Below are 26,498 nucleotides of genomic sequence, written 5' to 3' on the forward strand. Positions count from 1 at the left end.
GAACTTAGAAATCTACCTTATTACCAAAGATCAACTAGAGGTCTGGGAAAGAAAGTCAAAGCTGTCAATGAGTTTATGCAGAACTATTAAAAAAAGTGATTTTTTTTTTTTTTTTTACAATTAAAAACAACTATGAGTAAAGAGACTCAGAAGTCAAGTCTCAAATCTACCATTTGCTGGCTGGAAGTTATTCAATCTCTCTGTGTCTTTTTAAATCTATAAATTGGGGAATATATCTACCCATTTGTTAAGGAAATTAACTGGGGCAATGGACAAAAAGCTTATAGCACCTGCTGGGCACATAATTGTGAGCCACAGCTATTATTCACAAGAGCCTGTATAATATTTTCTAGCAATTTGACCCAGGAGTGAGCATTTCTTACTGTATGAAAGTTGTGTCTTCTATATGCCCCAAATTTATTTTGCTGGAATTTCAGCCCATTCCTTCATTGTCTCAGTGTGGCAATAACATCTGTTTAATACTTTCTGTATAACGAGGTCATACGAGGGCACGTGGGTCTGCAATTATTAACATAACCATTCCTAAACGGAGGTGTTACTTTTTGTCATGTCAACGATCTAACTGCAATCTGTGATCTGGCTGATCAACTAATTTAGTTGTAAAATGAAATGAGAATCTCACACATATATACACATACATACATACACATGCATAAACATCGATATGCACACATAAACATTTTCTGTTAATACACATACAAGTCAAGGCCCAGCTCCAAACCTGAGTTTTGTCTTATGTTGTCTCATGTTTGTTGATGTGGACTGTATGGGGGAATGTGAAGAAAGATAAATGCTTCCTCTTTGGATCTCTTAAAGCAGACGACATTACACTGAACTACGCAAACTCTTTGAAGGTGTCGATGAACCTTGGTCTTCAAACCGAGAGTTTATCAGGCTTTTTTTTTTTTTTAAGGGGGAGACACAACTCACAGACCTAGTCGTGGGGTCTTTCCCAATTTTTTGACTACAAACTCCTCTCTCTTTGCTGCGACTGCTTCTCCAAGCATACAAGTGCCTGAAGTAAATGATCTAACTCCTCAATGAAGCTTTCTTCCTCTTTCCACCAGGAAAACAGAGGCCTTTGCCTGGTCAGGTGGATGCTTAGATAGAAGCAGTTTTGTCTTCCAATCTTCCGTCTGAGTATCCAGTAGAAACTTGCAGAATAAAACCAGGCTAAGCTGTTGTTCTCAAACATGTTTATTTGTTAACAGTTATACATGGCGTGTTACAGAAATTAATGGAAAATTTCTAAAAATTTCACTGTTGCTGAATGTATTGTACATAAAGTTAAAAATAATGTGTCCATATATGTTAACAAACTGTCATCTGAGGTAAAGTTAAAGTAGGTCTAGAAATGTACTGAAACAGTCACTTTCTCTTTCTCATCTTTATTAAAAAAATATGTGTCAGAACGCAGAAATTGAAATAAACCAAACCCACAGAGTAAACATTTTTTTTTTTTTTAAAAGAAGGTGCCCGGTACATGACAGGATGGGGTTTCAGGAGACACTGGGATGAGGACGAATTATAAAAAAAGTCTTGCGGCATGGAAAGATTGTAGAGCTACGGGGCATGGGGACAGAAGGACAGGTGGCGTTTCCCTGGTTTCAAAATTTAAAGTGACAAATTTAGTGCTAGTGAAGGATGAGGAATTAACAGTTGTACACACGGATTTTCTATCGGTCTAACCGGAACTGGGCAGACTCTCCAGGGCCTTTCGGTTTTGGCTCCTCGGCTCTTATTTGGAAATTCCACTGTACTCTTGGGATAGGATATGGTGGTTCTGAGCTCACCAACCAGTGCTTGTTAAAAGACAGAATTCTGCCAATGACAACGTGGATGGCAGTTTAAAATCTTGACCTTATTTCCCTCACTGCAATGCATCACATGGGCCTCTTTGTTAAGTTCAGAGCCAGTTACACTTTGGGTCACATTCAGTGAATGATGACAGGTCCACTGGGCTGTCACTCCCTGCTATGGAATGAACTCCAGAAGGTGTAACTGGAACAGCAACACTGGCCAGGCCAGCGTTCACTTTGAACGTGTCACAGGCAGCCCAAAGCATCAGTGTAATGGTGTCGTGCTTCAAGACAAAGTCAAGACAGCCATATTGAGGGAGAAGATATAGCACCACTTGTTAGAATCAGAATCATGGACAACGGAGCAATTTAAGCCATTTCCCCCATGGGAACTGCCTAGTGTATCAAATCCCCAGAAAACAGGGTTGAACCGGTTTTAAGACGACTCTCATGGTTATCAGACCTTTCCCATTTTCCCCTTTGTGTGAAAGGATTATTTAATTATAAAATGGACGTGCATTCCTGGAGAAATCATGTGGACCGATAGGTGACAGTTATGGGGGGAGGGGGGTAAACGGCCCTTTTCGCTTTTCTGGTTCTTTGGACCTTCCACATTAGGATGGCGTTGACATATATTCTGTACGGACATTTGGTCAGTTTACCTAAGTGGGAAAAAATTACGTTCCAGCCATCTGTCAGTGTAAAATTTGGGCCTTGAGCAGTGACAATTACCTTGATTTTCGATTTTCTCTTTGTGAGCCAAGTATTACCTTCTTTCAAATCACTTTTGTTTCTGTTCATATGAAGAACCAAGATACACAGGTACTGAAGTCAATCATATCAATGCCAATTCTACTTTCCAAGGTTTAAAACCAAGTAATGATAGTTAACCCCAAATCCAGTTAACCGCACGGTCCTCTAAAGTTTTCTCCTTAGTGTTAAACCACTAAATTCAACATACTGGAACTGCATAGGAACATCGGGAAAACACACTTGACCTGTAGCACAATTCTCTGTAGGGCAAAAATAGAGAGATTCTTTATGAAAATCATGTGCTAAATGTATGAACTGAACACTGTACTTTTTGTCTCATCAATGTAAAAAAAGGAAGCTTAAACTCTTCTGTTTCACATACAAACAGTTCAATGATCTCTATGGGGGTCGGTGGGCATGAAGAGATGGGAGGGGGTTTCAGAATCTAAAGGACAGGCCTTCAAAATGTGAGCATTTTCTTGTGTTCTCCACCGAGGGCGGGTGTTCTTGTGGAAGGGCTGGAGTAGATGGTGGGGTCACGTGCTCCCTTCTTGCTCACTAGCTATGGATTGGCCAAATGCTCTGCCAGCTGTCCCTGAACTCCAGCCTTCCCCCATCTGCTCCACATAACATCTGGAGAGGGAGCCCCATTCATCAAGTTTGTCACATCCTGCACTCAATCTGCTACCTTCTCTACAGTGTAATGGCATTATTAAAAAGCATTTTCATTAACATTTATATTTACAAAAAAAAAAAAAACTGGCATTTTTTTTTTTTCATTAGAACTCCTTAAAGCCATTTCCCTTAAATATTTAAAGAGTTTAATGGTAAGGTTTTTTTTTTTTTTCAAGTTATAAAATAAAAATCCCATTTGAATTTTCTGATGTACAAAAAGAGATAGCGATGAACAGTTGTGATCCTGGAATCAGTTTGTTATTCCGAATATTCGTGTCACCATTGTTCCATTAGAAAGTCGGTTTTAAGATCCAAAACCGCATAACCAGGATTGTACCAGAATTATTTGGCAAATGACTTTTCTTTGAAAATGGCACGTGGAGAAGACACTTGTCTGCATAGCATCACAGCAGCAAGATATCGGAAAAATAAAAAATATCATTTTATTGTACTTAAGAGTTTAGAGCTTCTTAGAAAACCAGATGCATTTTTTCGTCTTTCTCATCAATGGGATTCCGATGTCCTTTCCCACTCGCAGAAGGAAGATTCGAACCGAAAGCTGTCTGTCTTCACCAGAGTGCAGAAGAGCTAAAGGGGTGTTTTGGCAACATTCTTGATCATAATCAACCACTTATCTGTCTTGTGATTTTCAAGTGAATTCCTTTCATATGAGGCTTTTCTTTTCCAGTTAGATTTCCTCACCCATATCTAAAAAAAGTCAAAAGCGATACAAAAATCTTTACACCCATTAATTTTTAAACATGACAAAGGAAAGGGGACAGAATGGCAGACCAGGCCCTGTGGAGTGATGAAAATACATCATCATACGTCAAAAGGCAAAGGGATGACGATACTGTTGTCACGAGGACATCTTGCTCATGTCCAAAAGAAGTCAGTGCCAACCCTGCTGTCACTCTCTGAGGCCTGTAACTCCACATTTGATGTCTTTACCATGGCCAACAGGTTGAGAAATAAAAAGAGAATTATGATTTTGCGTACTGGGTCATCTTAAACCCATGCTGAGAGAGCTCAGAATATTTGTCAGGTAAGCATTGGCTTGACTTGTGATTTAATGTTGGGTATGATTTTTTATACTTTTGTGTGTTTTTTTTTTCTCTTGTGCTGCCATAGTCATCTGCCATTGTTGCCATGAATTCCTAGTTCCCTCTTCCAAATGAGTTCTCTTGGGCAGTCATGAATTTCTTCATGGGATGAGGTGAGGTGAAAGAATACAAGAGAGCCTGTCACGATGCCGATTTCCATGCCAGTCTTGAAGCACCTGCCATGAGCCCACATCGATGCTATTTCTTAGGTCTGTTGATCTGCGCATAGAGAGGCTCCAGCTCCTATGGACAGAAGGACAAAGTGAGACCTGCTCTTTTCCAGTTAGGATTTCCTGACACAGCTTGGGAAAGAGGGTTTGGGATGAGAACAGAAAGATGACAGTTTATGATGGATGACCTTAGGTACGTTTTGGATTATTTGATCATGACGCATGTCATTTTGGCAACTTTGTTTAATCACTAAGAATCACTACTCACCCAGGTCTGTCCTTGGTTGTCAAGCTGAGACTGGTTGCCCATTAGGGGAAAAGGATGGTATAGCAGAGAGAGCTGGACGACCTGTGAGAGGTGGGCAAGACACTTATCCTTGCTGAGCCCCACTTTTCCCAACCATTAAATAGGAATAATACTGTTTATCCTACAGGGTTCTTGCGAGAATTCGAGATAATCTATATGTAAAGCGTCCAAGCACAGTGCTTGGCAGTAAGAGGTCTTCAGAAAATAACAATCATCAAGAGTCGAGTCGAAAATTTTCCAACATAGTTTTATGAATGTCTACTTGAAACCACTGAAATTCTATTTCAGACTGTCTTTGGTTTCTGCAGGCAGTGAGGACTGAGTACGCTTTTGAGCAGGAAAAACAGCGATTATGCCTTTAGCTCTTAGTGAAGAGCTTCTGGGACTCGTTTCCACTAAATCTCCTGCTTCAGGGTTGACCAGTCATCCGCCTGCACCCTGGAACTGGCTGTCCTGAGACGCACACAGGGGCTTTGACCTGTATGTGACAAAGCAAACCTTCAGTCCAAAGGTATATGGGAAATGGTGTTTAGCCTTGTTGACACTACTTGAGACTTCAGGTTGAGATGGCCCGGGGTGCACTGGCCAAGCAGATCAGATCAAGACACTGGTCTTAGGCATATACAGGCCCTTCCTTTACACTTGACCTTTTGCTGTCCACTCTTGGATATTTGCGCCAGAGTTAAAAGGGAACAGTGACATCTTAATTCTGTTATATTTCTCTACTAGCCTGCCTATTGCCATGTGGGTATAGATCCTTTCTATTTGCTTATTTTCTTCAACCATCAGATTGAACTGATATTCTGTGAGCCCTGGCTATGCGTCTGGCACCATGCTAGGTATCTTTAAGGATGGTGTCTTTTTAGCTTATCACAACAGACTTGTGAAGCAGATGTTTTGTCTCTTTTGCAAATGGGAAATCATGTACAAAGCAGTGAAGCGATTTTCCATGCTCCTACAGCTAGTGAAGTTTGGAACGTGAGACCTGAAAGTAGGGTCCAGTGCTTTTTCTAGGCTACTACAACAATTGCCGTGGAAAAAAAAAAAGAGAGAGAGAGAGAGAGAGAGAGAGAGAGAAGACCAGTCCTTCAATCTGTAGTGTTGTAGAGTGCTTCGGGGTTTACAAAGCACCCTCCTGTCTTATTTTATCTGCTTAACCGTCCTGGGAGTGGCTTTTATTCTTTCCATCTCATTTTGCAGATAAAATCTGAAGGTCATAGAAGTGGCGTGATCTCAAGGTCATCGAGCTGCACCTCATGCATTTAATAGATCACATTGCTTGCTTTTATTGTACGGTGGGAATGGACTAGGAGATAATTTTGTCCAGATCCATCATTTTATAGGTGAAGAATGTGAATCCTAGAGAAGGGAGCTTTTGTTTCCCCAGAATCACAAAGTTACTTAGAAACCACATCCTGAACAGAATCCAGGACTCCTGCTGTCAAATCTAAGATGTCTTCTTCTAGACCTCACTACGTCTGTATTCTTCCAGGAAAAAGCATCCGTCTATCCTTCGAGACCCCCTATTCTGTAACAGGAGAGAATACCAATTGGTCCCTCCATGCTTCCTACCCATGGGACTTCATACTGCCCTTAGAAACATACAGAGTAAGTGTAATCTTTCTCCCAAGTGTCTCATGACAGAAAACAGGGAAGCCCATTATTCCGTATCCTACCTCTGGGTTACTGCTTGCTAAGTTCTTCTGCTATTTTACACGTGCAGACCCAGCACAGTAGGTGCTCAATGAATGAATTTGTTGGATTAATGAATGACTATGATACAGCTTCTACTCTCTCCTCTGTGCTGATCACTTTGTCCTAAATACAGTCCAGTTTGGCTTAATTCTCTCAAACTCTAACCCAGCAAAATCTATAGCAAGAGGATTTGTTACGCACCTCATCTCTTCCCTACCAATGCCTTGAAATGTTTCAAATACCTACTGCAAGGCTAACCATGCAACCTTACCGTGTTTGTGTTTTGGGGGTGGGCAGGGTGGAGCAAAGGGATAAGTCGTGAAGTCAAGTACAAGTCCTGGGGAAAAAACATGTCTTGTCTATGCTGGGCTATAGGATGTATCTTCATCATTCCTGGGTAGAACTGCTCCGCCCAGTTTTGGATATCCTAAAAGGATATCCTAAGAACTCAGGCCGCCTTGATCTCACCCTACAATTTGCTCTATTCTAATTTTGGAAACTAATTTATTCAACAGAGAATGACACCTAAAAACAGAAGAAGACAGCAGGCCCAGACAGGGTAATTAATGCCACACTGCATTAACTTTCTGCAGCTGAGATAAATATTCACACATCTCCTGCTTGCCGGAATTTAGTTTCAAATACCCATCATAACAGTGGTAAGGACTGCAGTCAACTCTCAATTATCCCCACTAATGAAGGGGAGCAGTGGTGTGGAAAACCCCAAGCAGCAGATAATCCCAAAGTCTGACACTGTGATGCATTATACGTTTTGGCAATAGCTTTAACTTCCTTGTTACAGAATCTTAGACTGTCAGAGCTGGAGGGGAGTAAGAAATCATTTGATCCAGAAATTTCTGACCTGGCTTCTGGCAAGGTCATGGTGGGGTCTTCAGGCTATTTTCAATATTCCAAAAGCCTAAATGGAATCATACATTAACATAGCACACCATTGATATTTTTTGTTTTCTTTTGGCAGATCTGACCACATCTCTGCCCTCCTTCAAAGGCTCCCCAATCACCCACAGGGTAGGGTCAAAGCTCCTTAGCTGGGCACACGAGACCCATTTGTCTCTTAGTCCATTAGAGCTAATAAATGCCCCTTCCAGACCGTGAATCAAAACCCAACCTTCAGGTCACGTAAATCATGATTTTTTTTTTTTAATGTCTTTATGCCTCTGCCAGAATGATCTTTCTGCAATGGATTTGGTCATGCCATTCTCCTGCTCAAAACAATCCTCCCGACTCCTTATTACCCCAAAGAAAATGCAAACCCCTCAGGATGGCACCCTTCCAATATGGCTCCACCTTCTTATCCAGCCTCATCTATTTCCATTCTCTCTCTTATGCCCCACCTTCTGCTCTTCTGGTCACCCTGGTCACATGACAGGATTTTCCCATCTCTGAGACTCTGCTCGGGCAGTTTCTTCTGCCGTTGGGGCCTCTCTTTGTCCTACAATGGGAGTTTCTACTTTCAGACCCAGCTCCAGTAGAAAGACTTTCTGGACTCTGCAGGTGACATGGGCCACTCTGCTCCCACTCAGAATTTGGGCACAGTGGAGCTCACTGTGTAGAACATACTAGAAGATAGCATGATGCAGTGCGGACAGAGGTCTATACAGGTCACGGCAGGGGACTAGGACTGGAGGACTCTGTGCGGGTTACTTTACCCCTCTGATTTCCAGTTTCTTCATTAGTAAAATGAGCCTAGAAGTCCCCTCTGTGAGAGGTGTGGTGAGGATCGAAGGAGGAAATATACATTGATTACCTAGCAGAAAGCCTGACACGTAAGAGATACTCCAAAAAGGTTAGGTCCCTCTTGCCTGGGGATGTGGTTTTATCCCTCCTTTGTAGAAGGTAGTTTTAGGCCTCACAATCACCTGTAGGTGGCTTCTCCTTCAGAGCACATAGGAGCCACTGTAACGGGGCTCTGTTAGGAAATCTAATAACGGCACTGGACTAGCCCAGGGAAATTGTGCGGAAAGAATGTGGGGTTAAATCTATAGAATCTGGGTGCAGGGTCCCGTGGAGAAGACACTTCCACATGTTTGCAGACGATGCCCTGTACGAATTATGTGTTCATGTACAGTAGCCATGGAGAATCACAGAATTAGGGCGATAAGAGCTTATGTTTACAGAAACATATACAGTCTGCAAGGACTTCCTTAGCTCACAGACACCATCTCACTTGGGCTTCATAGTGAGGCTGTCCCCTGGATATTCCTATCTCTACTTATAGCGAAGAAGCAAGTTTCTCAGACCTTGGGGACTCACCCAAGGTCATTCAGGCAGCACAGGGCAGAGCTGGGATAGAACCAGGTTTATTTGCTTGCTTGTTTTTTAGCTTTTTTTTTTTAAATTGCAATTAAATATGCATAGCAAAGCATTTGCCATTGGAATCATTTTTAAGTGTGCAACTCAGTGGCATTAATTATGCCTGCAGCGTTGTACAACTCTGTCATCACCCCAAACAGACTGCACCTACTAAGCAGTCTCCCATAGCCCCAACCCCTGGTAACCTCTGATCTGCTCTCCATTCCTGTGAGTTCACCTATTCTCATCTTAAAATCAACTTCACTGAGGCGTAGTTTGTAGACAATGAAATGTTCCTATTTTAAGTGTACAGTCGGAGGAGTCCTGAAAAACATATCTACCCGTGTGGCCCTCGTCACCCCAATCAAGCTACAGAACTTCCACAACCTTCCCTGTGTCCTTCTTAGTCAACCCCTCTCTCCAGTGCCAGCCACCAGCACTGATCTGCTTTTGACCACTATCAGCAGATTTGTCTTTTTCTGGAGTTACATGGAAACGGACTCAGGTATCCTTATGCCCACTGTCCTCTCCATTACCATGTGCTCCCTCTTGTGGAAGGTCAAAGTAAGAACGGCTCGTGGCCTGACACCTCTCGCCTACAGGGAGAAGCTGAGGCCTCAGGCTTGAGGGTTGTTTTTCCGGAAGTTTCGGAAACACAGGAGAGCAGCCCAGGGTGTGGTCTCTCATTTCTGTGTCTGCTTCCTCGCTTCCCCCAGTTGGCCACACCATTTTGGCTTGAAGGTTCCTATCCCGCCTTACGATGAGCCCCTTTCTGAAGCCACCTAAATTATGCTTAGTCCTTTGCACCCATTTAATTTTTATTAAGTTTATTTTCGGAAACCTCTTTTAGCTGCATCTACCGAAGGATACGTCCCTTGAAAAAATTATGGGTGGAGAGAAGACAGGGCATGCTGAGAAAGGTGGTCTCAGAGGAGAGGTCAATGTGCACCATGCAATCAGCTTGCTGAGCAACCCGTCTATGTCTGGGGTCAACACTTAGCCAAGCCAGGGGTGAGACCGGAGCCAGATAGGAGCTAAAGCTTGAGCCCCTCAGCACCACCCTGCTGAGGCAATAACCAGCCCCAACGCTGGGGCCCAGCTAAGCGGGGTTTTTACATTTCCTGGCTTTGCAAATGAAAAAGGTGGTGGTAGCCAGGGAGTGGAAATGAGGCTGACATGAATCAAGTCCTATCTGAAGACATGAATAGAATCATTAAAAATGCATGGGTTTTAGAGCCAGAAAGACCCTAGCAATCCTAACTTCCTGTATGAACTTAGGCAAGCGTTTTACCTGGGCCTCAGTTTCTTCATCTGTAAAATGGGGCTTGTAACATCTACCTTAAGGGATTGTAACAAGTAACAAATGAGCTCAGATAACATAAAATGTTTTAACAAATGCTGGGAGTCTTTGAACAAAAAGGAAAAAGAAAACCCCACAAAGTTTTCTGATCACTTTCAGGCTGCATGTTTGCCTTTCAGGGTAGAAAAGTCTTTAAAATACAGGATGGATTTAAGACAAATACCTCAGAGATGGACACTGCTGCCCAAATGCACTTGCTCCCTGGGATCTTGGGATGTTGAAACACACTTGGTGAATCCAGAGATGCAAAATCTGAGTTGGCGGGGGGGTTGTCCACAAACATTTTGATCAATTCTACATTTCTCCAACAATGATGGACACAAATTATCTGCTTTGCACATGTACATCATCTTTCTTGCTGTTGTCACAAAGTAGATGAAGACGCTGAGGTTGTTGACACCAATTCTCTGCCATGAGCAGAGGGTCCTGTCCAGAGTAAAGTCCTGGTCATCAGGAGAGGGTACTGGATCTCAGGCCAATAGTCTCTGGGAACTCTAATAAAGTCAGCATATTTAAGGGGCTTCAGTCCTGTCCCTTGTTAGAATAAGGCAGCCTGGGGGAGGGGTGCTGTTAAAGATCTTGTGTGAGGAGTGGGTCTTCCATACCCTGACTGGGTGAGCCGGACAAGTTAGAAGGTTCTAGAATGTCAGCTGGAAGGATATGGGAATTGTTTTACAGAAGAGAAGACCAAAGGTCAGAAATGAAGCCATCTAGCTCCAATCACACAGCTGTTAAGTCAAAAAGAAGCTGCTAAAACCCATGTGGTCCTGGTGGGGTTGAGAGCTCTCGAGCTATATAATGTGGGTGTAGGTTCAAATCCTAGCCCCATTATGTGTAAATCTTGTGATTTTAGCAAGCCATTAACCTGTCTACTTGTCTTACTTGTCATATCTGTGAAATGGGAATAACAAAAATACTTAAGAGGGTGACCCTGAGGATTGAATTAGGTGATGTTTCTGTAAGGGTTATAAACACGCTAGTAATTTTGAAATATATTTTATTAGTAGTAGTAAATGAAAGGCATGGTGATTACCTTCTGCAGAGTGATTCTAGAGACAGTGAGTGGGATCTAAATCAGAGGTCGGCAAACCATAGCCCGTTGGCCAATTTTGGTGGCTGCCTGTTTTTAATAATTAATTTGATAAAGTATTTTAAATAAAGTATTATTGGCACTCAGCCACATTCGTTCCTTTATGCATTATCTCTTGTTGTTTTCTTTCTCTAACAGTAGAGTGGACTTGTTGTGACAGAGACCTGGCCCACAAAGCATAAATGTTTAATTTTTTTTTTAATGTCTGTTTATTTCTGAGACAGAGACAGAGCATGAGTGGAGGAGGGGCAGAGAGAGACAGAGACACAGAATCCGAAGCAGGCTCCAGGCTCTGAGCTGTGAGCACAGAGCCCAAGGCGGGGCTCGAACTCACAAATCGTGAGATCATGACCTGAGCCGAAATCGGATGCCTAACCCACTGAGCCACCCAGGCTCCCCAAAGCATAAACGTTTATAGAGTTTGCTGACCTCTGGTCTAAACGATCAACATATTCTACTTGTGCCCATCCCTTCAGTGGCTTGGACCCCTTTCGAAATCTTGCTGTTTAGTCTGGTTTTCTCTTTTGATCTCCAGATTCTTGAATCCAGCAGCCTCCTGCATCTCTACTTGGCTGTCTCATGGGCATCTCAAGTTCAACTCAAGTTCCAAAGTAAACCCACCCTCTCTCTGCTCAAGCATGCTGTCCTGTCTAGTTCCCCAAATTAGGAATGCGGGGGTTGTCCTTGGTTATGTCCTTGTCCTCACCTCCCACTTCCCTTCACTCTTAACGGTCTCCTGATTTCGTCTTTTAAATATTTCTGGGCACCCAGCCCACCTCTCCACCGTGGCCGACATGGTCCTCAGAGGGGCCCTTCCCATCTCCTAACTGCATGACTCCAACGCCTTGGGGTTGGACTTGCCTCTGACTGTTATGTCCAAGAGACAGACAGATTATTTTCTGTTTTATATGGTTCTTTGGTTCAAGGCTCTGTTGTTTCATTGTATTTAAAAATAGAATAATAACAATAATTCCAAATACATGTATTTTACTTCCAAAGCCGACAAAGCTCTTTCATGGTCATGATTATTGATGCTGGGGCAGCCTGGGGAAGGAGCTGTTATAACTAATTACCCATATTTATCCACGTGAGGGACCAGGATACAAAGGGGTTACATGCTTGCCTAAGGTCACCAGCTTTGAAACCATAATCCAGACCTAAGTCCCTGACTCTATGCACTTCTTTCTTTCTTCTTACAAAGATTGTGTTTTTATTTTTTTAATTTTTTTTTTTAAAGATTCTTCCACCTAAAGCGTCTGAAGTTCAGCTTTCTTTTCCCTTGAACACTAGAAATCCATCAGGTAATATTTTACATGTCTTGGATTCCCACTATGAAGATCGGTATTAAAAACATGACAACGACTTATTATTTATGGCAATATCTATTGTTACTAAGGGAGACAGACCAAACAATTCCCCATTGTTACAGATGCAACTTCGATTTGACAGCTGGGAAAGTCTGATAGGCAGTTTATTTACTTAGCCATTTAACCAAATAAATGTTTTCATTTTCCTTTCATCTCCTCAAAAGCTAACATCTCGCCCTTAAAACTGCTCCAGCAACACATCAGTGAAGTATAAATTACCTGCCATTCCCACACCAGCCATTACAATATTATTTTGGTTCTTTTTCTCCCCCCCCCCCCCCCCCGCCCCATTGACCCAGTCTTTCAAAGACACGGGATTGTCCCAGACGGGAGGGTAAGGGGAAAAATGAAATAACTGAAGATATTTCCCTTTATTGCTAAAACAGAACTGGTGTTTGAGATTGGTACTGAAGCTTCCACCTGCGAGGACTGAGTCCGTTTGTTCTCTCTTACTATGGTGTGACGGTGTGATATGGCTTTCACTTAGATGTTACCCCCACCTACTAAGAACCGTGTGGGTATTTCTAATCAGAAGCAGCTGGAGATAAAATGCAAGGGTGATAAGAAGGACAAGACTCCTCCTTTCCAACTGCACAAAAACAGAGGGGAAAATAGAGCCACGGATGTAACTTTCTCTTCATAGTGTCCCTTCTCCAAATGTCTGGAAAGGCCCTAAGCTGGTGCAGTTAAGTAGATTTTTAATTGCGCAGATGAGCGGATGTGACAGGGGCGGAAAGATCACATGCAGCTTGTATTGCTGTTGATGGAGGGGCCCAGAAAGGCTCATGTGGACTTCAACTGTGGGTGTCTTAGGGGATATGTCTGCAAGGCTGGCATCAGCCTCCTGGCTTGGGATTCTCAACAGGCAATTGTGATCATGCCAAGTGAAGTGTTCAAAGGGAGAAAACTGTTTCATTGAAGATTACAGTCCAGCCCTTTTGGGGTTGGGAGCCATTTATTATAATTTATATGTGAATGTAAGCCTGCTTACTTTTTGGAAGTGAGAGGTGGCCTGTGAGCCCCCAGCTGGCATCATTCTGATTATGGGACTGGGGAAGCCAGAGAACTAAGAAATCACATTTTCCCATGGCATGGGGTTCTGGATGGAGCATCAAACACGGAATAGACTGAAGCCCCAAGACCCGGTTCAGCTTGTTGGACTGTCTCAAGCTGAGCGGGCTCATAAAGATGAGGGTTTGATACATTGATCTGCAAATGGTGTAAGTCATCTTTGTTTTCTAGAAGAACTTCAATTTTAGGATGATGTTAGCTGTTATACTGACGAATGGCTCTTGTCACCTCTGGTTCATGCATCAAATTTTTCAAAAAGGTTGAGCACGTGAAATAAAACATACACAAGGGGGTAGGAAACCTCTTGGGGAATCTTTCCAAGCCATCCACCCATAATCCTCAGCTCTCCTCTTTCCTGGAACATTGACTTTGCCTTAAATTCACCAGCTTCCCAAAGAGCTTTGCAAGGCTGAATTTTTAGACAGGTATTTTGCATGGCATATGTGTTATTATATGCTACTGTACTGGTACAAAATGTAGCAAAATATACAGCATGTTGAGCTCTTTCATCATAAAATCTATTAACAAAATGCACTTCCCAAACACTGTTTTAGCTTTCAATAACTGTCAAAATAACTTACATGCGAACGGAGGATTTTGAGCCTCAGCACCGAGTTATGAATGGTGAAAACTATTTACCATTTTAATGGTGCTGACCACGCTGTTCAGGACTAAGGAAAGGAACTCTGTGGGTACAGCCTTGCAGCCCTACACATTTGTGGAAAACTAGGCAGGCATCTGAAAATCGAACACATTCGTCAAGGAGCGACCTGAGAAACCACGTCTGGGCAACGAGGTGTACTTCTGTCTCCTGAGAAGGTTTGCTTCATCAGCTCCTCTTTCTTGGGACCAAATCAGATGTATTGAGATTCAAGTGCCAGAAGCCACTTCTAGTGAATGTAAGGACACTTCTCTCAAAGTAGCTGCTGATGGAATCTGAAGTGGTTCAGTAGCAAACCACATGCTGTAGCACAGGTGCAAACAGCAGTGCCTCAAGCGAATGCTACGTGTCTCTGAGCTTCGCATTTTGCCTTTACGTTACGAAGGGCGAGGGGGTCCCTTGTGGCAACACTAAATGGGCTGCTGTGAGCTTACGTCTATCAGTCTCATTCCAAGGCTTGTTCTTGCTTCTTCGCCTGGCTTCACCGGATGTTTGGTTGGTGACCTCTTTAGGTCTGTGGAGTGTAGGCAGATGCAGGGACACTTTGCTTCAAAGGTTAAAGCATTTGGATCCCACTGCAGTGAGAAATTATCAGGGTGGGCAGGATGCGTCCATCTCAGAATGCTGATGCTTTCAGAAACTGAATCCGTGTTAATATTGACCATGCCTCATTCTATCACCGCCATCCACTCAGAACATATCATTACTAAAAGAATGGGACCGATCCCCACTCCTCACCCTAACCCCTACCTAGCAGTATACGTCAAAGGTCATGCATCCATGAGGAAGAACAAGATGGCAAATAGACACGACGCAGGGAGAAAGGGTGCAAACATCAGGAATATGCTCAGGCAGGGAGAAAGGGTGCAAACATCAGGAATATGCTCAGGCAGGGAGAAAGGGTGCAAACATCAGGAATATGCTCAGGCAGGGAGAAAGGGTGCAAACATCAGGGACGTGACTTCAGCAATGGAGAACAAGCAAAACAGAAAGCAGACAGCTGAAGGGTGAAGGAGATAAAAAGAACAGATACCTACCCAGACCTGTGCTATCTAGCTACTGGCCTGTGGACTTATATTATCACCACTGGGCTCCCCACTGGGCTCCCCAAATGGATCACTGTTGGATGAGGCCTGTGATCCATCAGGCTAGAACACAAGAAGATAACACTTTTTTTTTCTCTTTTCAACAACGGAAAGCATTAGACAGCTGGGCACATTTTCATGCACACATATAATCAGTTATTTTCAAGGAGGCAGCACCTGCGGTTAGCGGGTGCCACACCCACAAATGCGGGACTCGCGGGAAGGACTTCATGAAAGGAACATGGCTTTCAGCTGCTCATTTGAACGTGAAAGCAAGCCCCTCTCGCACCCCGCCTAGAACTTGAGAGTCTATGCAGGGCTCCTCGCCCACTGTCCATTTCAGATACAGAGGTCTTAATCTTAAGGAACAACAAAACCAGAAAGAACAAGGTGGTCACTTACAGCTTCTTGCTCTTCGCTTTTGCTGGGACTTTCAAAGCCCTCCTCGAAGATGTCGTCTGTGGTAGGATCGCTGGCGTGGGATGCAGATGATTTGGACGGAGAGCTCTGTCTAGGGGCTGGGGTTGGAGCTACACAGAGACCATGCACAGAGAGGGAACATCATTAAGTGTCTGGCTGCAACCATTGACATCCCACAGGGGCCTCAGGGATCGGCTTATATTCGAGTCAAATCCAGCACTCTGCTTCCTATCCTAAGTCAGGTCGGTTGAACAAGCGAACATCTCCTCTGTACGTATTTATCCTGGCCCTCTCACACACCTGATGATCAGGTAGGAGCAGGTGCACATGGGCGGGTTGGGCAGTGGTTCTTAAGGAATGGTCCCTGGCTCAGCAGCAGTAGCATATCTGGGAACTTGCCAGAAATGCACATTCTTGGACCCCCACCCCAGACCTACTGGTTCAGAAACTCTGCATTTCTACACACTCCAGGTGATAAGCACCGACCAGATTTCTCTTTCTTCTCTTTCTTCTCTCTTCCTTACCGTCATGCATTTATTTCAATAATAAATAGACCGGAGGATGGTGATGCGCATGTATCAAGTGCCCTCTATGTGTCAGATGCGGCCAGAAACTCCACAGACAGGATCTCCAACCCTCCCAAAGCCTCTTTGAGGTAGGAGTTATCCTGATTTTACGGAGAAGGGAAGTGAGGGTGCTAAACTGCTCAAGGCCACACGGTTGGTGAATGGTAGAACCTCGCACGCAGCAGGTATTTGATAAACACGTGTTGCACGAAGATAGCCTCAGTGAGGTGGGGGGATGGATGGAGCTGCTGGCAGGTTGACAACTAGCACTTTACTTCTCACTGCGTAAGGCTCTGCGCTTTCTGTCCTGGCCTTCCCACGTTTTCCTCATCTCACTTGTTCCAGAGGTTCTGACAAATATGCCAGTTGAAGCTATTCTTCTTTCAGCGATTTCTAATTTGGCCTGGAAAACACCAGTCACTGGCTCAGCCCCAAATGAGGAAGTGGTTATGGCTTGATTTAGTAGCTAAATTCCAAATGACACGGATAAGGCCTCCCTACCATAACTGCCCAGAATTTACTAAATCTGGCTGTTTGTCACATAGCGAGTGATTCTCAAACTTGGTGAGTGCCTTTTGCCTTGATGGATATGTATTTAGAATAATGATGCTCTTTACTTTGTGCCAGCAAGCTGGGCACCGCATTCACGGCGTTCTCTAATGTGAATGCTGCAAAGTGCTGTTTAGCTATTGTTCTTTTCTGATGAAGACACTGAAGCTCAGAGAGGTGAAGTGACTTTCTCAGAGTTAAGGGCGCCACGGAACAGGAGTGCTGGGATTCAACACGGGTCGGTCTCCGCTGTGCGGCCAACTGTGTGCTCCATTTCCCTCTTTTTTTAATGTTTGTTCATTTTTGAGAGAGAGAGAGAGAGAGACAGAGCGTGAGTGGGGGGCAGGTCAAAGACAGAGGGACACAGAATCTGAAGCAGGCTCCAGGCTCTGAGCTGTCAGCACAGAGCCCGACGTGAGGCTCGAACTCACAAACGGCTAGATTATAGCCTGAGCTGAAGTCAGACCGTGCGCTCTATCTCGGGTTGCGGTTTACTTTTGGTCCGACTGATCCTCCACTCAAAACATTCTGAAGGTGATGCTTCTGCATAAGATGATATAAAGACTGGCTTCACTCTTTTCTTCGAAATAAAACTTTTTTTTTTAATTTGAAAGGAAATCTGTTTTGTTTTGTGAGACGATTATGGAGCAAACTAGTTGTAGTGGGTTTAAGTGAGATGAGCGATCTGGAATCACCCTGATGTGTGATAGCTGTTTAATACATGTTAGTGTAACTGGATTCTGAATTGTGTTTGGAAGTGGCTCATTGATGACTAAAGGCTGAGAACCCAGGCTGACTGCTCCCACTTACCAGATGAAATTGATTGGAAGCATAATCAGGCATTTATTGACATGTCTCAGGCTGCAGAAGGTTTTCTAGAATACCTCTATAATCTACAAGAGTGGTTCTAAATTTGGGGCAATTTAAATCCTGGGGAACGTCTGGCAATATCTCGGTTCATTTTTGACTGTCACGACTAGGGGCAGAGGATGGGTGCTTCTGGAATCTAATGGGTGGAGGGCAAGGGTGTTGCTAAATGTCCTATGAGTACAGCACAGATCCCACATCAAAGGATGATTTGGCCCAAAATACCAACAGAGTCAAGGTTGCAGAACCTTGCTCTAAAACACAACAGTAACTGAGCGGCCTTTGTTTCCTTCATTTCAATCTCTATGACCTTTCGCAAATGTCTCCCACAGGCGAGATGCTATGCTAGCATTATGAGAAGGGTACGAACGATTAGGACACATTTCCTGTCCTCAAAGAACTGAAACTTTCCTTTTATTTGTGGCCGGCACACAAGCCTGTTGAAAGAGAGCGCTTGTCGTCAAGAGAAGCTTATTTATGCATGGCTCTCATTCTTTGACCATTTCATTTTTTATTCATTATTCTTCATTGAAACCCTATGAGTTAGAGTTAATAGTGAGGCCCCTGCTATGTAGATCATATGGCCTGAGTGGAAGCGTGTTGTTTATACACACCGAAGACATTCCTTTTCAGAACAGCCTTCCAAACCTGGCTGAAATGACACTATCTAATTGTGTTAGCATTAGATTTTTTCGACAATTCACGATATTGGCCAAGCAGTGATCCATATCATCTATGACAGTAATGAAAACGCCAAACTCATTGTTCCATGAGACTTTTCTTTTCCCTTATCAATTGTCAAGGCACAGGCTGAATCGCCAGACACGTTTGCGAACGGTGTCGACCAAGCATATCCACGCTCAAGTGTGTCTGGATTCTGATTGGCTACATGGGTATGGTTTTCCGGATGCTTGCAGTAGAAAAGTGAGCTGGGACAGAATCACTGAATGCCTGAACTAGGAGGCACGTGGCTCATCCAAGCCAACTCGCATATTTTACCCATGATACAGCTGAGGTGAAGAAGAAAAGTCATACGTTTACCCAAAGACACAGCTTGTGGTAGGAGAGCCAAGGTTTGGAACCCTGGTCGGGATTCTGCAGAAAACCACTCACTATGCAACAATAATGGTGATAAAAAGACTTTAAACTCCGTGAGGTATACAATGCTTTAGTAACTGTACCACTGCATCCTTTTACTATCCCTTAGCCTAAGAGAGATGAGGAAATTGAGGCTCATGGAAATAAAATCACTCGCCCATAGGCACAAAACTACAAAGTGATCAACCTGTTCCTTGGTTCCCAGTCTAGAGGTTTCTGCGACGCTACCGATTTTTCTCTTTGCCTACCCAAAGCCTTAAGCCCAAATCTGGCTTCTACTATACTAGTTGGACGAGACTTACAGCTGTTCTTTCTCTCCCCTAAGTTTTCTCTTGATCTTAATTTTCTGTTCTAATTTTTTGTCCTTGTCCCCCAAACGTCTGCGGTTCCCATTCACCCTGCATTTCCATTTCAGGAATCTGTGTGTCATAAGCAGGGATCATGAGCGAACGCATGTGAACAAATAAAAACTTGAGCAGCAGAGTGACATGGTAGAAAAGCGACAGGTTTGTATTCGATGCTCCCCTTCTGCCTACCCTCCTGTTTTTGAACTTCACTTTATTGGCCAAAAAGGTCTAGCAAAACCTGTAATAAGCACTGTTATGAGTATAAAAGTAATCAAAGCCATGATACGAAGTAGGTATGTATATTATTGTTGGTACCTCGTACCGGGTAGCTATTATTATTGTTAGTAGTGATGTAAACAAGGAAGCCTGCTGCATGGGAACCGAAAGGAGTTCACGGACTCCAGAAGCAAGGCGTCGCTCTCACTGGATTTATGTTTCCAAAGACAGGCACTCACGTGAGTTGGTTGATGGCGTGGTAGAAGTCACGGGGGTCAAATTCAACTGGGAGATGTCAAAGTCGTCACAGTCATCTGTATCCTGTGCCACCCCGACTTTGTTGAAGTAACTGGAGAAGGCCTCTGAGGTACAGGTGAGGGAGGGTTGGTCGGGTTTGCGGGAGGGCACGGGTGGAGGCTGGGCCATCTGGAAATCCTTAAACATCTCTTTCCCCATTTTCTGCCTGGGCTTCTCGGTCTGTGGACTTGACCTGGTGGAGTCACCCGTGGTTGGGACGGTCGCAAGCGGGGTGAGGGGACCTTGGAACATGGCGGCTGGCAAAGGCATAACAGTTTGTGCGGGCATGAAGGCGGCTGGCGGAAACTGCCCGGCCACAGCTGGCCAGGGCTGCTGAGTGGCAGGGAATAGACCCGGCTGGCCCCATGCGATGGGCTGAGCCCCCGGCATCACCTGAGCGACTGGTGGCTGAGCACCCATGGCGATCTGCTGTTGGACGAGGGGCTGCTGGCCCCAGAAGGATGGGAGGACAGCGCCCATTGCAACATAACCTGGAAGGGGGTAGAAGAATAGTCAGGCACCCTAGGAAAGAACAATCCACGGATTCTAGGGATAAGCAGAAAGATAACGGAACAGCCATTAAGTGTCAGGCTATGTGCAAGGGACTGGAGACACAAAGATGAGTAAGACAGAAGTCCCTACTCTCAGGGAGCGTTCTGTCTAGAGCAATGGTCAGGGGAAACTTCTCCGGGGAGGCGATTCAAGAGTGGAAACCAGAATGCAGTGAGGGAGCAAGCCAGGCAGACATCTGGGGGAGAATGACAATATTGCTAGAATTGCTAAAGATTTCCGACACCAGAGCCTCGAGAGCCGGTGTGCCCCATGGGAAAAGGCAGACGACTGGAAATCAGGCACATGTGGGTTTCAGTCTTGCCTCCCCTTCTTCCTAGGCCTGGGACATTCTCAATCGCGCCAGTTCTCTAAGCTCAAAGTCAGGCTCCTTGTTGGAAAGCCAGGTAGGAAGATCTTCCTTCCAGGCATCGAAGCCGTGTGCCAAGGCAAGATGAACCAGAGCGTCAGTTTGCGAGGCACGGGTTAAAACTCAGACCGCCATTTCTCATACCTGAAATCTAGGGAGCGCTCACAAGCTCTCTAGGGCTCTGCCTCCTTATCTGAAAAGGGGGCGTTAAATACCTTCTGCCACACAGGTCTGGTTTACAGATAAATGGAGATGATGTATGTGAGGTGGAGTACTACACCAGACACAGAGTGAGCATTTGGTAAATGTTAGCAGTGAGTAGTATTTGAATCAGATAAAGCCTTTGAAGTACTTAATTCCTTGCCTGTAAACAGCAGCCATGCAATAAATGGTAGCTGCAGGTATTATTACACATGATTTCTGTGTTATGATGACGATGTCAATTTTAGGTGACTGTCTACTCGGGGGCGCCTCATACAGTGGCATATGTTGGGTACTGCAAAACTCCAGGGCATCTACTCACGTAGGTTGCCATGAGAATTCTTGGCTGTACTAAGTCCTTTCAGGTGAGATAGAACCATTTTAAAAGCAGCACAACTGACACGTTCACATGGACAAAAGTAACATGAATCATTTCCACTTAGAAATGACTGTAACATTCTAGGTACAGCTTTAGATAGATGCTTTACATCTTCGCAAAATCCTTGCAGGGGAGGTGTTCTTATTATCTCTATTTTAGGGATAAGGAAATTGGTGCTCAGAGAGGGAAAGTACTGTGCTTGGGGTCACACAGTCAGCATCAAGTGGGATCAGGATCTGAACTGAGGTCGTCCGTTCCCGAAGCTAATGTTCTTCCCTCTGTACCACAGTGCCCCACGCAGACGGCCAAGACCAATTTCTGATCTTCGCACGGTCAGTACACCTGGTACAGTCACCCAGGGTTTCGGAAAAGTGTGGGCGGGCCCAGAGAAACTCCCACGTGCTTCCGGTGGTCCCTGCCCTTCTCAGGGGGCCCAGGGGCCATATGCATGTGCCGCCGAGCCTTGGAGACAGATACCCCGGCCCGGCGGAGTAGAGGATGGAGACGCCGACTTGGCCTGACTTCTCAAAACCAGCCTTTTCATGGCTGTCAGAAGGAGTTTGCAGGTGTGCAGCAGTGAGGCCAGGAAAGGAGGAGTGGATGCAGGGTATCCTAGCAACTTCCAAAGGGAAGGCAGGCAAGCGCTGTGGTGCTGGTCGGGTCATGGGTGATGTCAATGACCCCGGGGAGCCCAGAGAAATCGTGTGCAGAGGGCGTCACTCACACTCCAGCCTCAGATCCCTACAATGATGGATAAGGAATGGGGGCGGCATTGAAAGTCTAGCCATTTCCTTGCAAGGTGACAGGAGGTGCCAGAGAGTCAGAGACAGGACACATGGGCTTCTTGCTGATTAATCCAGCAGTGTGCAATGCACTTATGGAGCATCAAGAAGCAACACAGACAATATCCTTATGAGATCCCCTGAGCCCTAGCGCACTCCAAACCTGACAGTCGCTTATGTTGATTTTCACCTCACCTATCACCTAATAAGGCTGTGACTTAAGCCCACCAACAGACTGAGAATTCTGCAAGTGTGTTTCTTACTTTCTGATTTATTTGTTGGGGCCCCGGGGTTCTCAGTTGGAGGGCTACCATCCCTTAGGAGGTGACCAGGATATCTGGGGCGTGTATTTGGGTGTCAGGGCAATTTGCTAGAGGGAGACACTACCCGCATTTAAGAGGCGGCGAGCGTGGATATCCTACAATGTCTGAGACCAACGTGTGCAAGTTATACCACAGTGTATGTTACAACTGAGTATGGACTGGACTTTGAATTACATGGAAAATCAAAGTTTCATTGCACAGTTTTCTAGGAAGGTCACAACTGTGTACTCTGAGGGCAGACTGTATTTTGTTTTGTTTGAAACACTGTTAAGAGCGGCTCCCCATTTGGGAAAGCTGTGGTCCCGACAGAAATACTTCTGGTGTTTGAGCCAACACCACGTTCATGCATCTGTCTGCACCTGCAGTGCCGCTCTTTATAGGTATGCACACCAGACTGCTTAGTAGGACACCTAGTGTGCTCGGATCTGGGCATTTTCCGTATTCAGATACGTATCTTTTTATTTTAAGTTAGCTTTTGAAAAGTTCCTCCTTATAATGCAGGCATCATATTGACTTTTTAAAAAGCTGTGTAGGTAAGTTATATTATCGATGAATTTCAAGAATTTAAAGGTGACATTACAAATATTTGTCATAAAAAGGGGGCACTGGGTCTGACATGGGGGAGACATGGATCTTTCAACTACCTCAAACTTGCTGCCCATTTATTTTTAAATGTTTATTTATTTTTGAGAGGGAGAGAGAGAGAGAGAGAGAGAGAGAGAGAGAGAGAGAGAGAGAAGGTAGACAGAGGATCCCAAGTGTTCTCTGCACTAACAGCAGAGAGCCTAACGCGGGGCTCAAACCAACAAACCATGAGACCATGAGCCGAAGTGGGACACTTAATGGACTGAGTCACCAGGGCGCCACTTGATGCCCATTTTGATGAAGGGATGGAAGGTGTCAGCCTCCAGCCAGGCTATTTTTCAGTTTGCTTCCACTCCGCCCCCCTCATTGCCCCTGGAGGACTGTTCTAAAATGCAAATACAGTGCTTCATTGTCTTGAGTATAAGGTTCAGATGCCTTAGCTTGGCTCAGGAGCCTTTAGGGGCTTTCCCCCTTCCCACCTCTCCATCCCATTTTCACTGGTACCTTTCCCCACAGCAGCTGCAAACAAAACTCCACCTGCTCTCTCTCATCTCTGCTGGTGCTTCTGCCCGGAAAGCCACCCCCTCCTTCATGTGGCTGCTCCTTACATACTCTCTGAGAATCAGTTCAGCATCACCTGTGCTGGGCGCCTTCCCTGCTCTGGGGATTCAGCTGGTTCTCCTCCTCTGGGCTTCCGCAGTCCTCAGTGTTCATCTCCGTTACGGCACTTGTCACACTGTGTTGTTATCGCCCAGTTACTCTGTCCTCCCTCATTAGACAAGAAACCACCTGCTGGCAGGAACCCTTTATTTTCTCTCTCCACCTCCTCTGTGTCTACCACAGTTGTGGGCACACATCGATGGCCCCATAAATGCTGGAGACTGGAGAAAGTCTCTTTATAAAGGTGAATGAGTTACCGTGGAATAAATGCCTCCACTGCCTTTTTCCAAGTGTACAATTAAACTCCCAGATCTGTAAGTACTGTGATCTGTAAAGATTCTACTGTCGGTGGCAGGTTTTTCTTTCACTCTGTCTTTTTTTTTTTCCCCCACAAGGAACCAACAGATGGGCTGTGCACACTTTTCTGGAGAGAGCTATTAGCATGTCTCCCTGGCTTCATGCCATCTGCTTCAGACCAAAGTACAATATTCAAAAGAAAAAAAAAGCAGCACGGGGTAATTGGGTATCATGTTTGGGAACTCACAGGTCTGACTAGCTTTTCCTGGAGGGGGGTGGTCTCTGCAGCCTGGGCTCTCCCCAAATCCGTGAGCTAAGGCTCTCAGGCCACATGGCATTGTGCATGCCCGATGGCACACCTCGGCAGCAGGACTGTGGTAGCATTGGACCTGGGGAGCCACTTGGTGTGTGCCACGGCAGCCACTTAACTGCTTAGTAACATTTAGTCATTAATGTTCGACAGTGGAGGGAGGAGGGGCCACGGAGCATCTGTTTATGCCACGGAGTGCAGATCAATCATAAATCTCCTTACTGTGAAGTGAAAGGAAACACCTGCATTACTGCCTTCCAGTTAGATTTTTAAGAAGTGTTGAAAATTGCAATTTACAACCAGATGCTTGCACCTGGGGATACCTCATTATTTGGATTAAAAAAAAAAAGACTAAAATATGGGAAAAATACAGGGAACGAAGGTACGCCCTGAACATTTATGCAGAACTTGTATGGTGATGCTTATTTACATTAGCACAATCGTTCATTCATTCATTCGTTCATTCATTCATTCATTCATTCAAAAGTAGTCCTATTGGACGCTAAGCACTATTTCAGTCTCTGGAGATGCAGTGAAGAACAAAACAGTTAAAAAAACATCCCTGCCCTCATGGAGCTTGCTGATCCTAGCAACAAGCCTCTGGCATAGCTGTTTTCAGTATCTCTTTACCCCGTACACGAGAAACTGCAGCTTGCTGAGGGGAGGGCTGTGGCAGCTGTCACAGAGCAGGGGGTGGGGGGTCAGGGCCAGGGCTCCTAACGGACAGGCTAGCAAACCTGCTTACTGCTTACTCACGTCAACGCTGCCAGGCACTGTTTGCAACGTTCTAGTACATGTATTAACTTGTGCAATCGTCTGACCAGCTCTGTAAGGTGGAATTACTGTCCCCATTTTACAGACAGGTTCCCTGAGGCTCAGAAGACATTTAGCTGAATATTACACAGCTGGCTAGTGGCAGGGCCTGTATTCAGACACGGTACATTCTCTGAGCCCCCAGGCCAGCTCTGCCACACACAGGAGGCCAAAGACCTAAACTTTATCGCTGGGATGTTTTTCTAAATGTTCCAAAAAGGTAAATGAAAAAATATAGGTAGGACAAGATATTTTCTTCTGCTTTAGAAATAAGAGTAATTAATAATAATAATAATAATAATAATAGCAAAAACAGCTGCATTTCCATGTGAAGCATTAGGATGCTAGTAAGTTTCAAGGCGCTTAACTTTATTTTCTCACTTAATTCTCAAGATACTGTTGCAAGGCAAGTGTTATTTTCAATTCAGGTATATAGATGAAGAAACTCTGGCTCTGACACATTAAGTAATTCGCTCAGGAGTCTAACACATACATAAATAGACGAGCCAAGACTCAAACGCAGCCCATCGGATGCAAATTCCTCCAGCAGCCCATCTATTGTCCTGCATACCATAGTTCATGTCCCCGGCTCCCTACCACTGGCTGGACAATGAGGGACAGGCAGATGGAGACCCAATGTCTGCAGAGATTTTTTCTTTTTGGGTGAGTTAAAGGAGGAAAAGGCTGACAGGTGACCACCAACTGAAGTCTATTTCAACTCTGTTGCTTCTGAAAATTTCAGCATATCTGAAGCAGAAGCACGCACTTCAAGAAGCAAAAATGTGCTCACTGAAATTAATTTTGCACTTCCATTCTAAAAATTGAAAATTGGAACATAATCTATTAATTTTATATTATTTTATTTTATTTTAGCAGCTGTAGAAACTGAATCTGGATGTGATGTGGCTTGTCCATAGTTTGCAACACGGCTGGTCAATTAGCAAGTTGAAAACCCAGGTCTTCAAAGCCCTAATGTGACAGAGGCTCGGGAGGAGGCCCAGAGCAGTCCTGTGCAAGACCTGGGCAGGTCCTTAGGTGCTTTTACTGAAACATTAGGGTCGGAAGACGTGTGATTGCATCTTGTCCCACTCTCACTTATACAGAGGGGAATGGAGACTCCTTGACTAGAATACTCTGCACCCTGACATCTTCTTGGCTTCCTCCCTCACCCCTTCTAGTCTGCTCACATCTCACCTTTGCATGAGCCCCACCTGGCCACAACCAACCTCCATTTACCTGCTCTGCACATGCTCCAAAGCTCCCACACTTCACTCAACATTTTCTTCTGCCTGCACCACTTACCGTTTTTGAACGTATTACATAAGTTACTTATTTTTATGTTGTTGCCTGTTTCCCCAGTAGAAAGGAAGCTCTCTGGAGGCAGGACCTGTGTCTGGTG

The 26,498-nt window shown here is 44.7% G+C and overlaps 1 protein-coding gene across 23 annotated transcripts in view; it reads right to left on the minus strand.

Moving 5' to 3' along the window:
* Positions 1 to 1,200: 1,200 nt before the first annotated feature.
* DAB1 (DAB adaptor protein 1) overlaps positions 1,201 to 26,498 on the minus strand; it is a 1,138,205-nt gene continuing 1,112,907 nt past the window's right edge. For 20 of the 23 annotated variants that reach the window (XM_023258751.2, XM_023258753.2, XM_023258748.2 and 17 more), the window contains 4 exons: positions 19,773 to 20,321; positions 15,873 to 16,000; positions 15,423 to 15,533; positions 1,201 to 4,594 (listed from right to left, as the gene is read on the minus strand). In XM_023258751.2, the coding sequence (XP_023114519.2) occupies positions 15,438 to 15,533; positions 15,873 to 16,000; positions 19,773 to 20,321 (773 nt within the window). In that variant the 3' untranslated portion in view covers positions 1,201 to 4,594; positions 15,423 to 15,437. Of the gene's footprint in view, positions 4,595 to 6,956; positions 14,961 to 15,422; positions 15,534 to 15,872; positions 16,001 to 19,772; positions 20,322 to 26,498 lie in introns of those variants that run through there. The other 3 variants (XM_045035915.1, XM_023258762.2, XM_023258754.2) reach the window with 3 other exon arrangements.

Source organism: Felis catus, chromosome C1 (genome assembly GCF_018350175.1).
Source record: "Felis catus isolate Fca126 chromosome C1, F.catus_Fca126_mat1.0, whole genome shotgun sequence".
Classification (NCBI taxonomy): Eukaryota; Metazoa; Chordata; class Mammalia; order Carnivora; family Felidae; genus Felis; species Felis catus.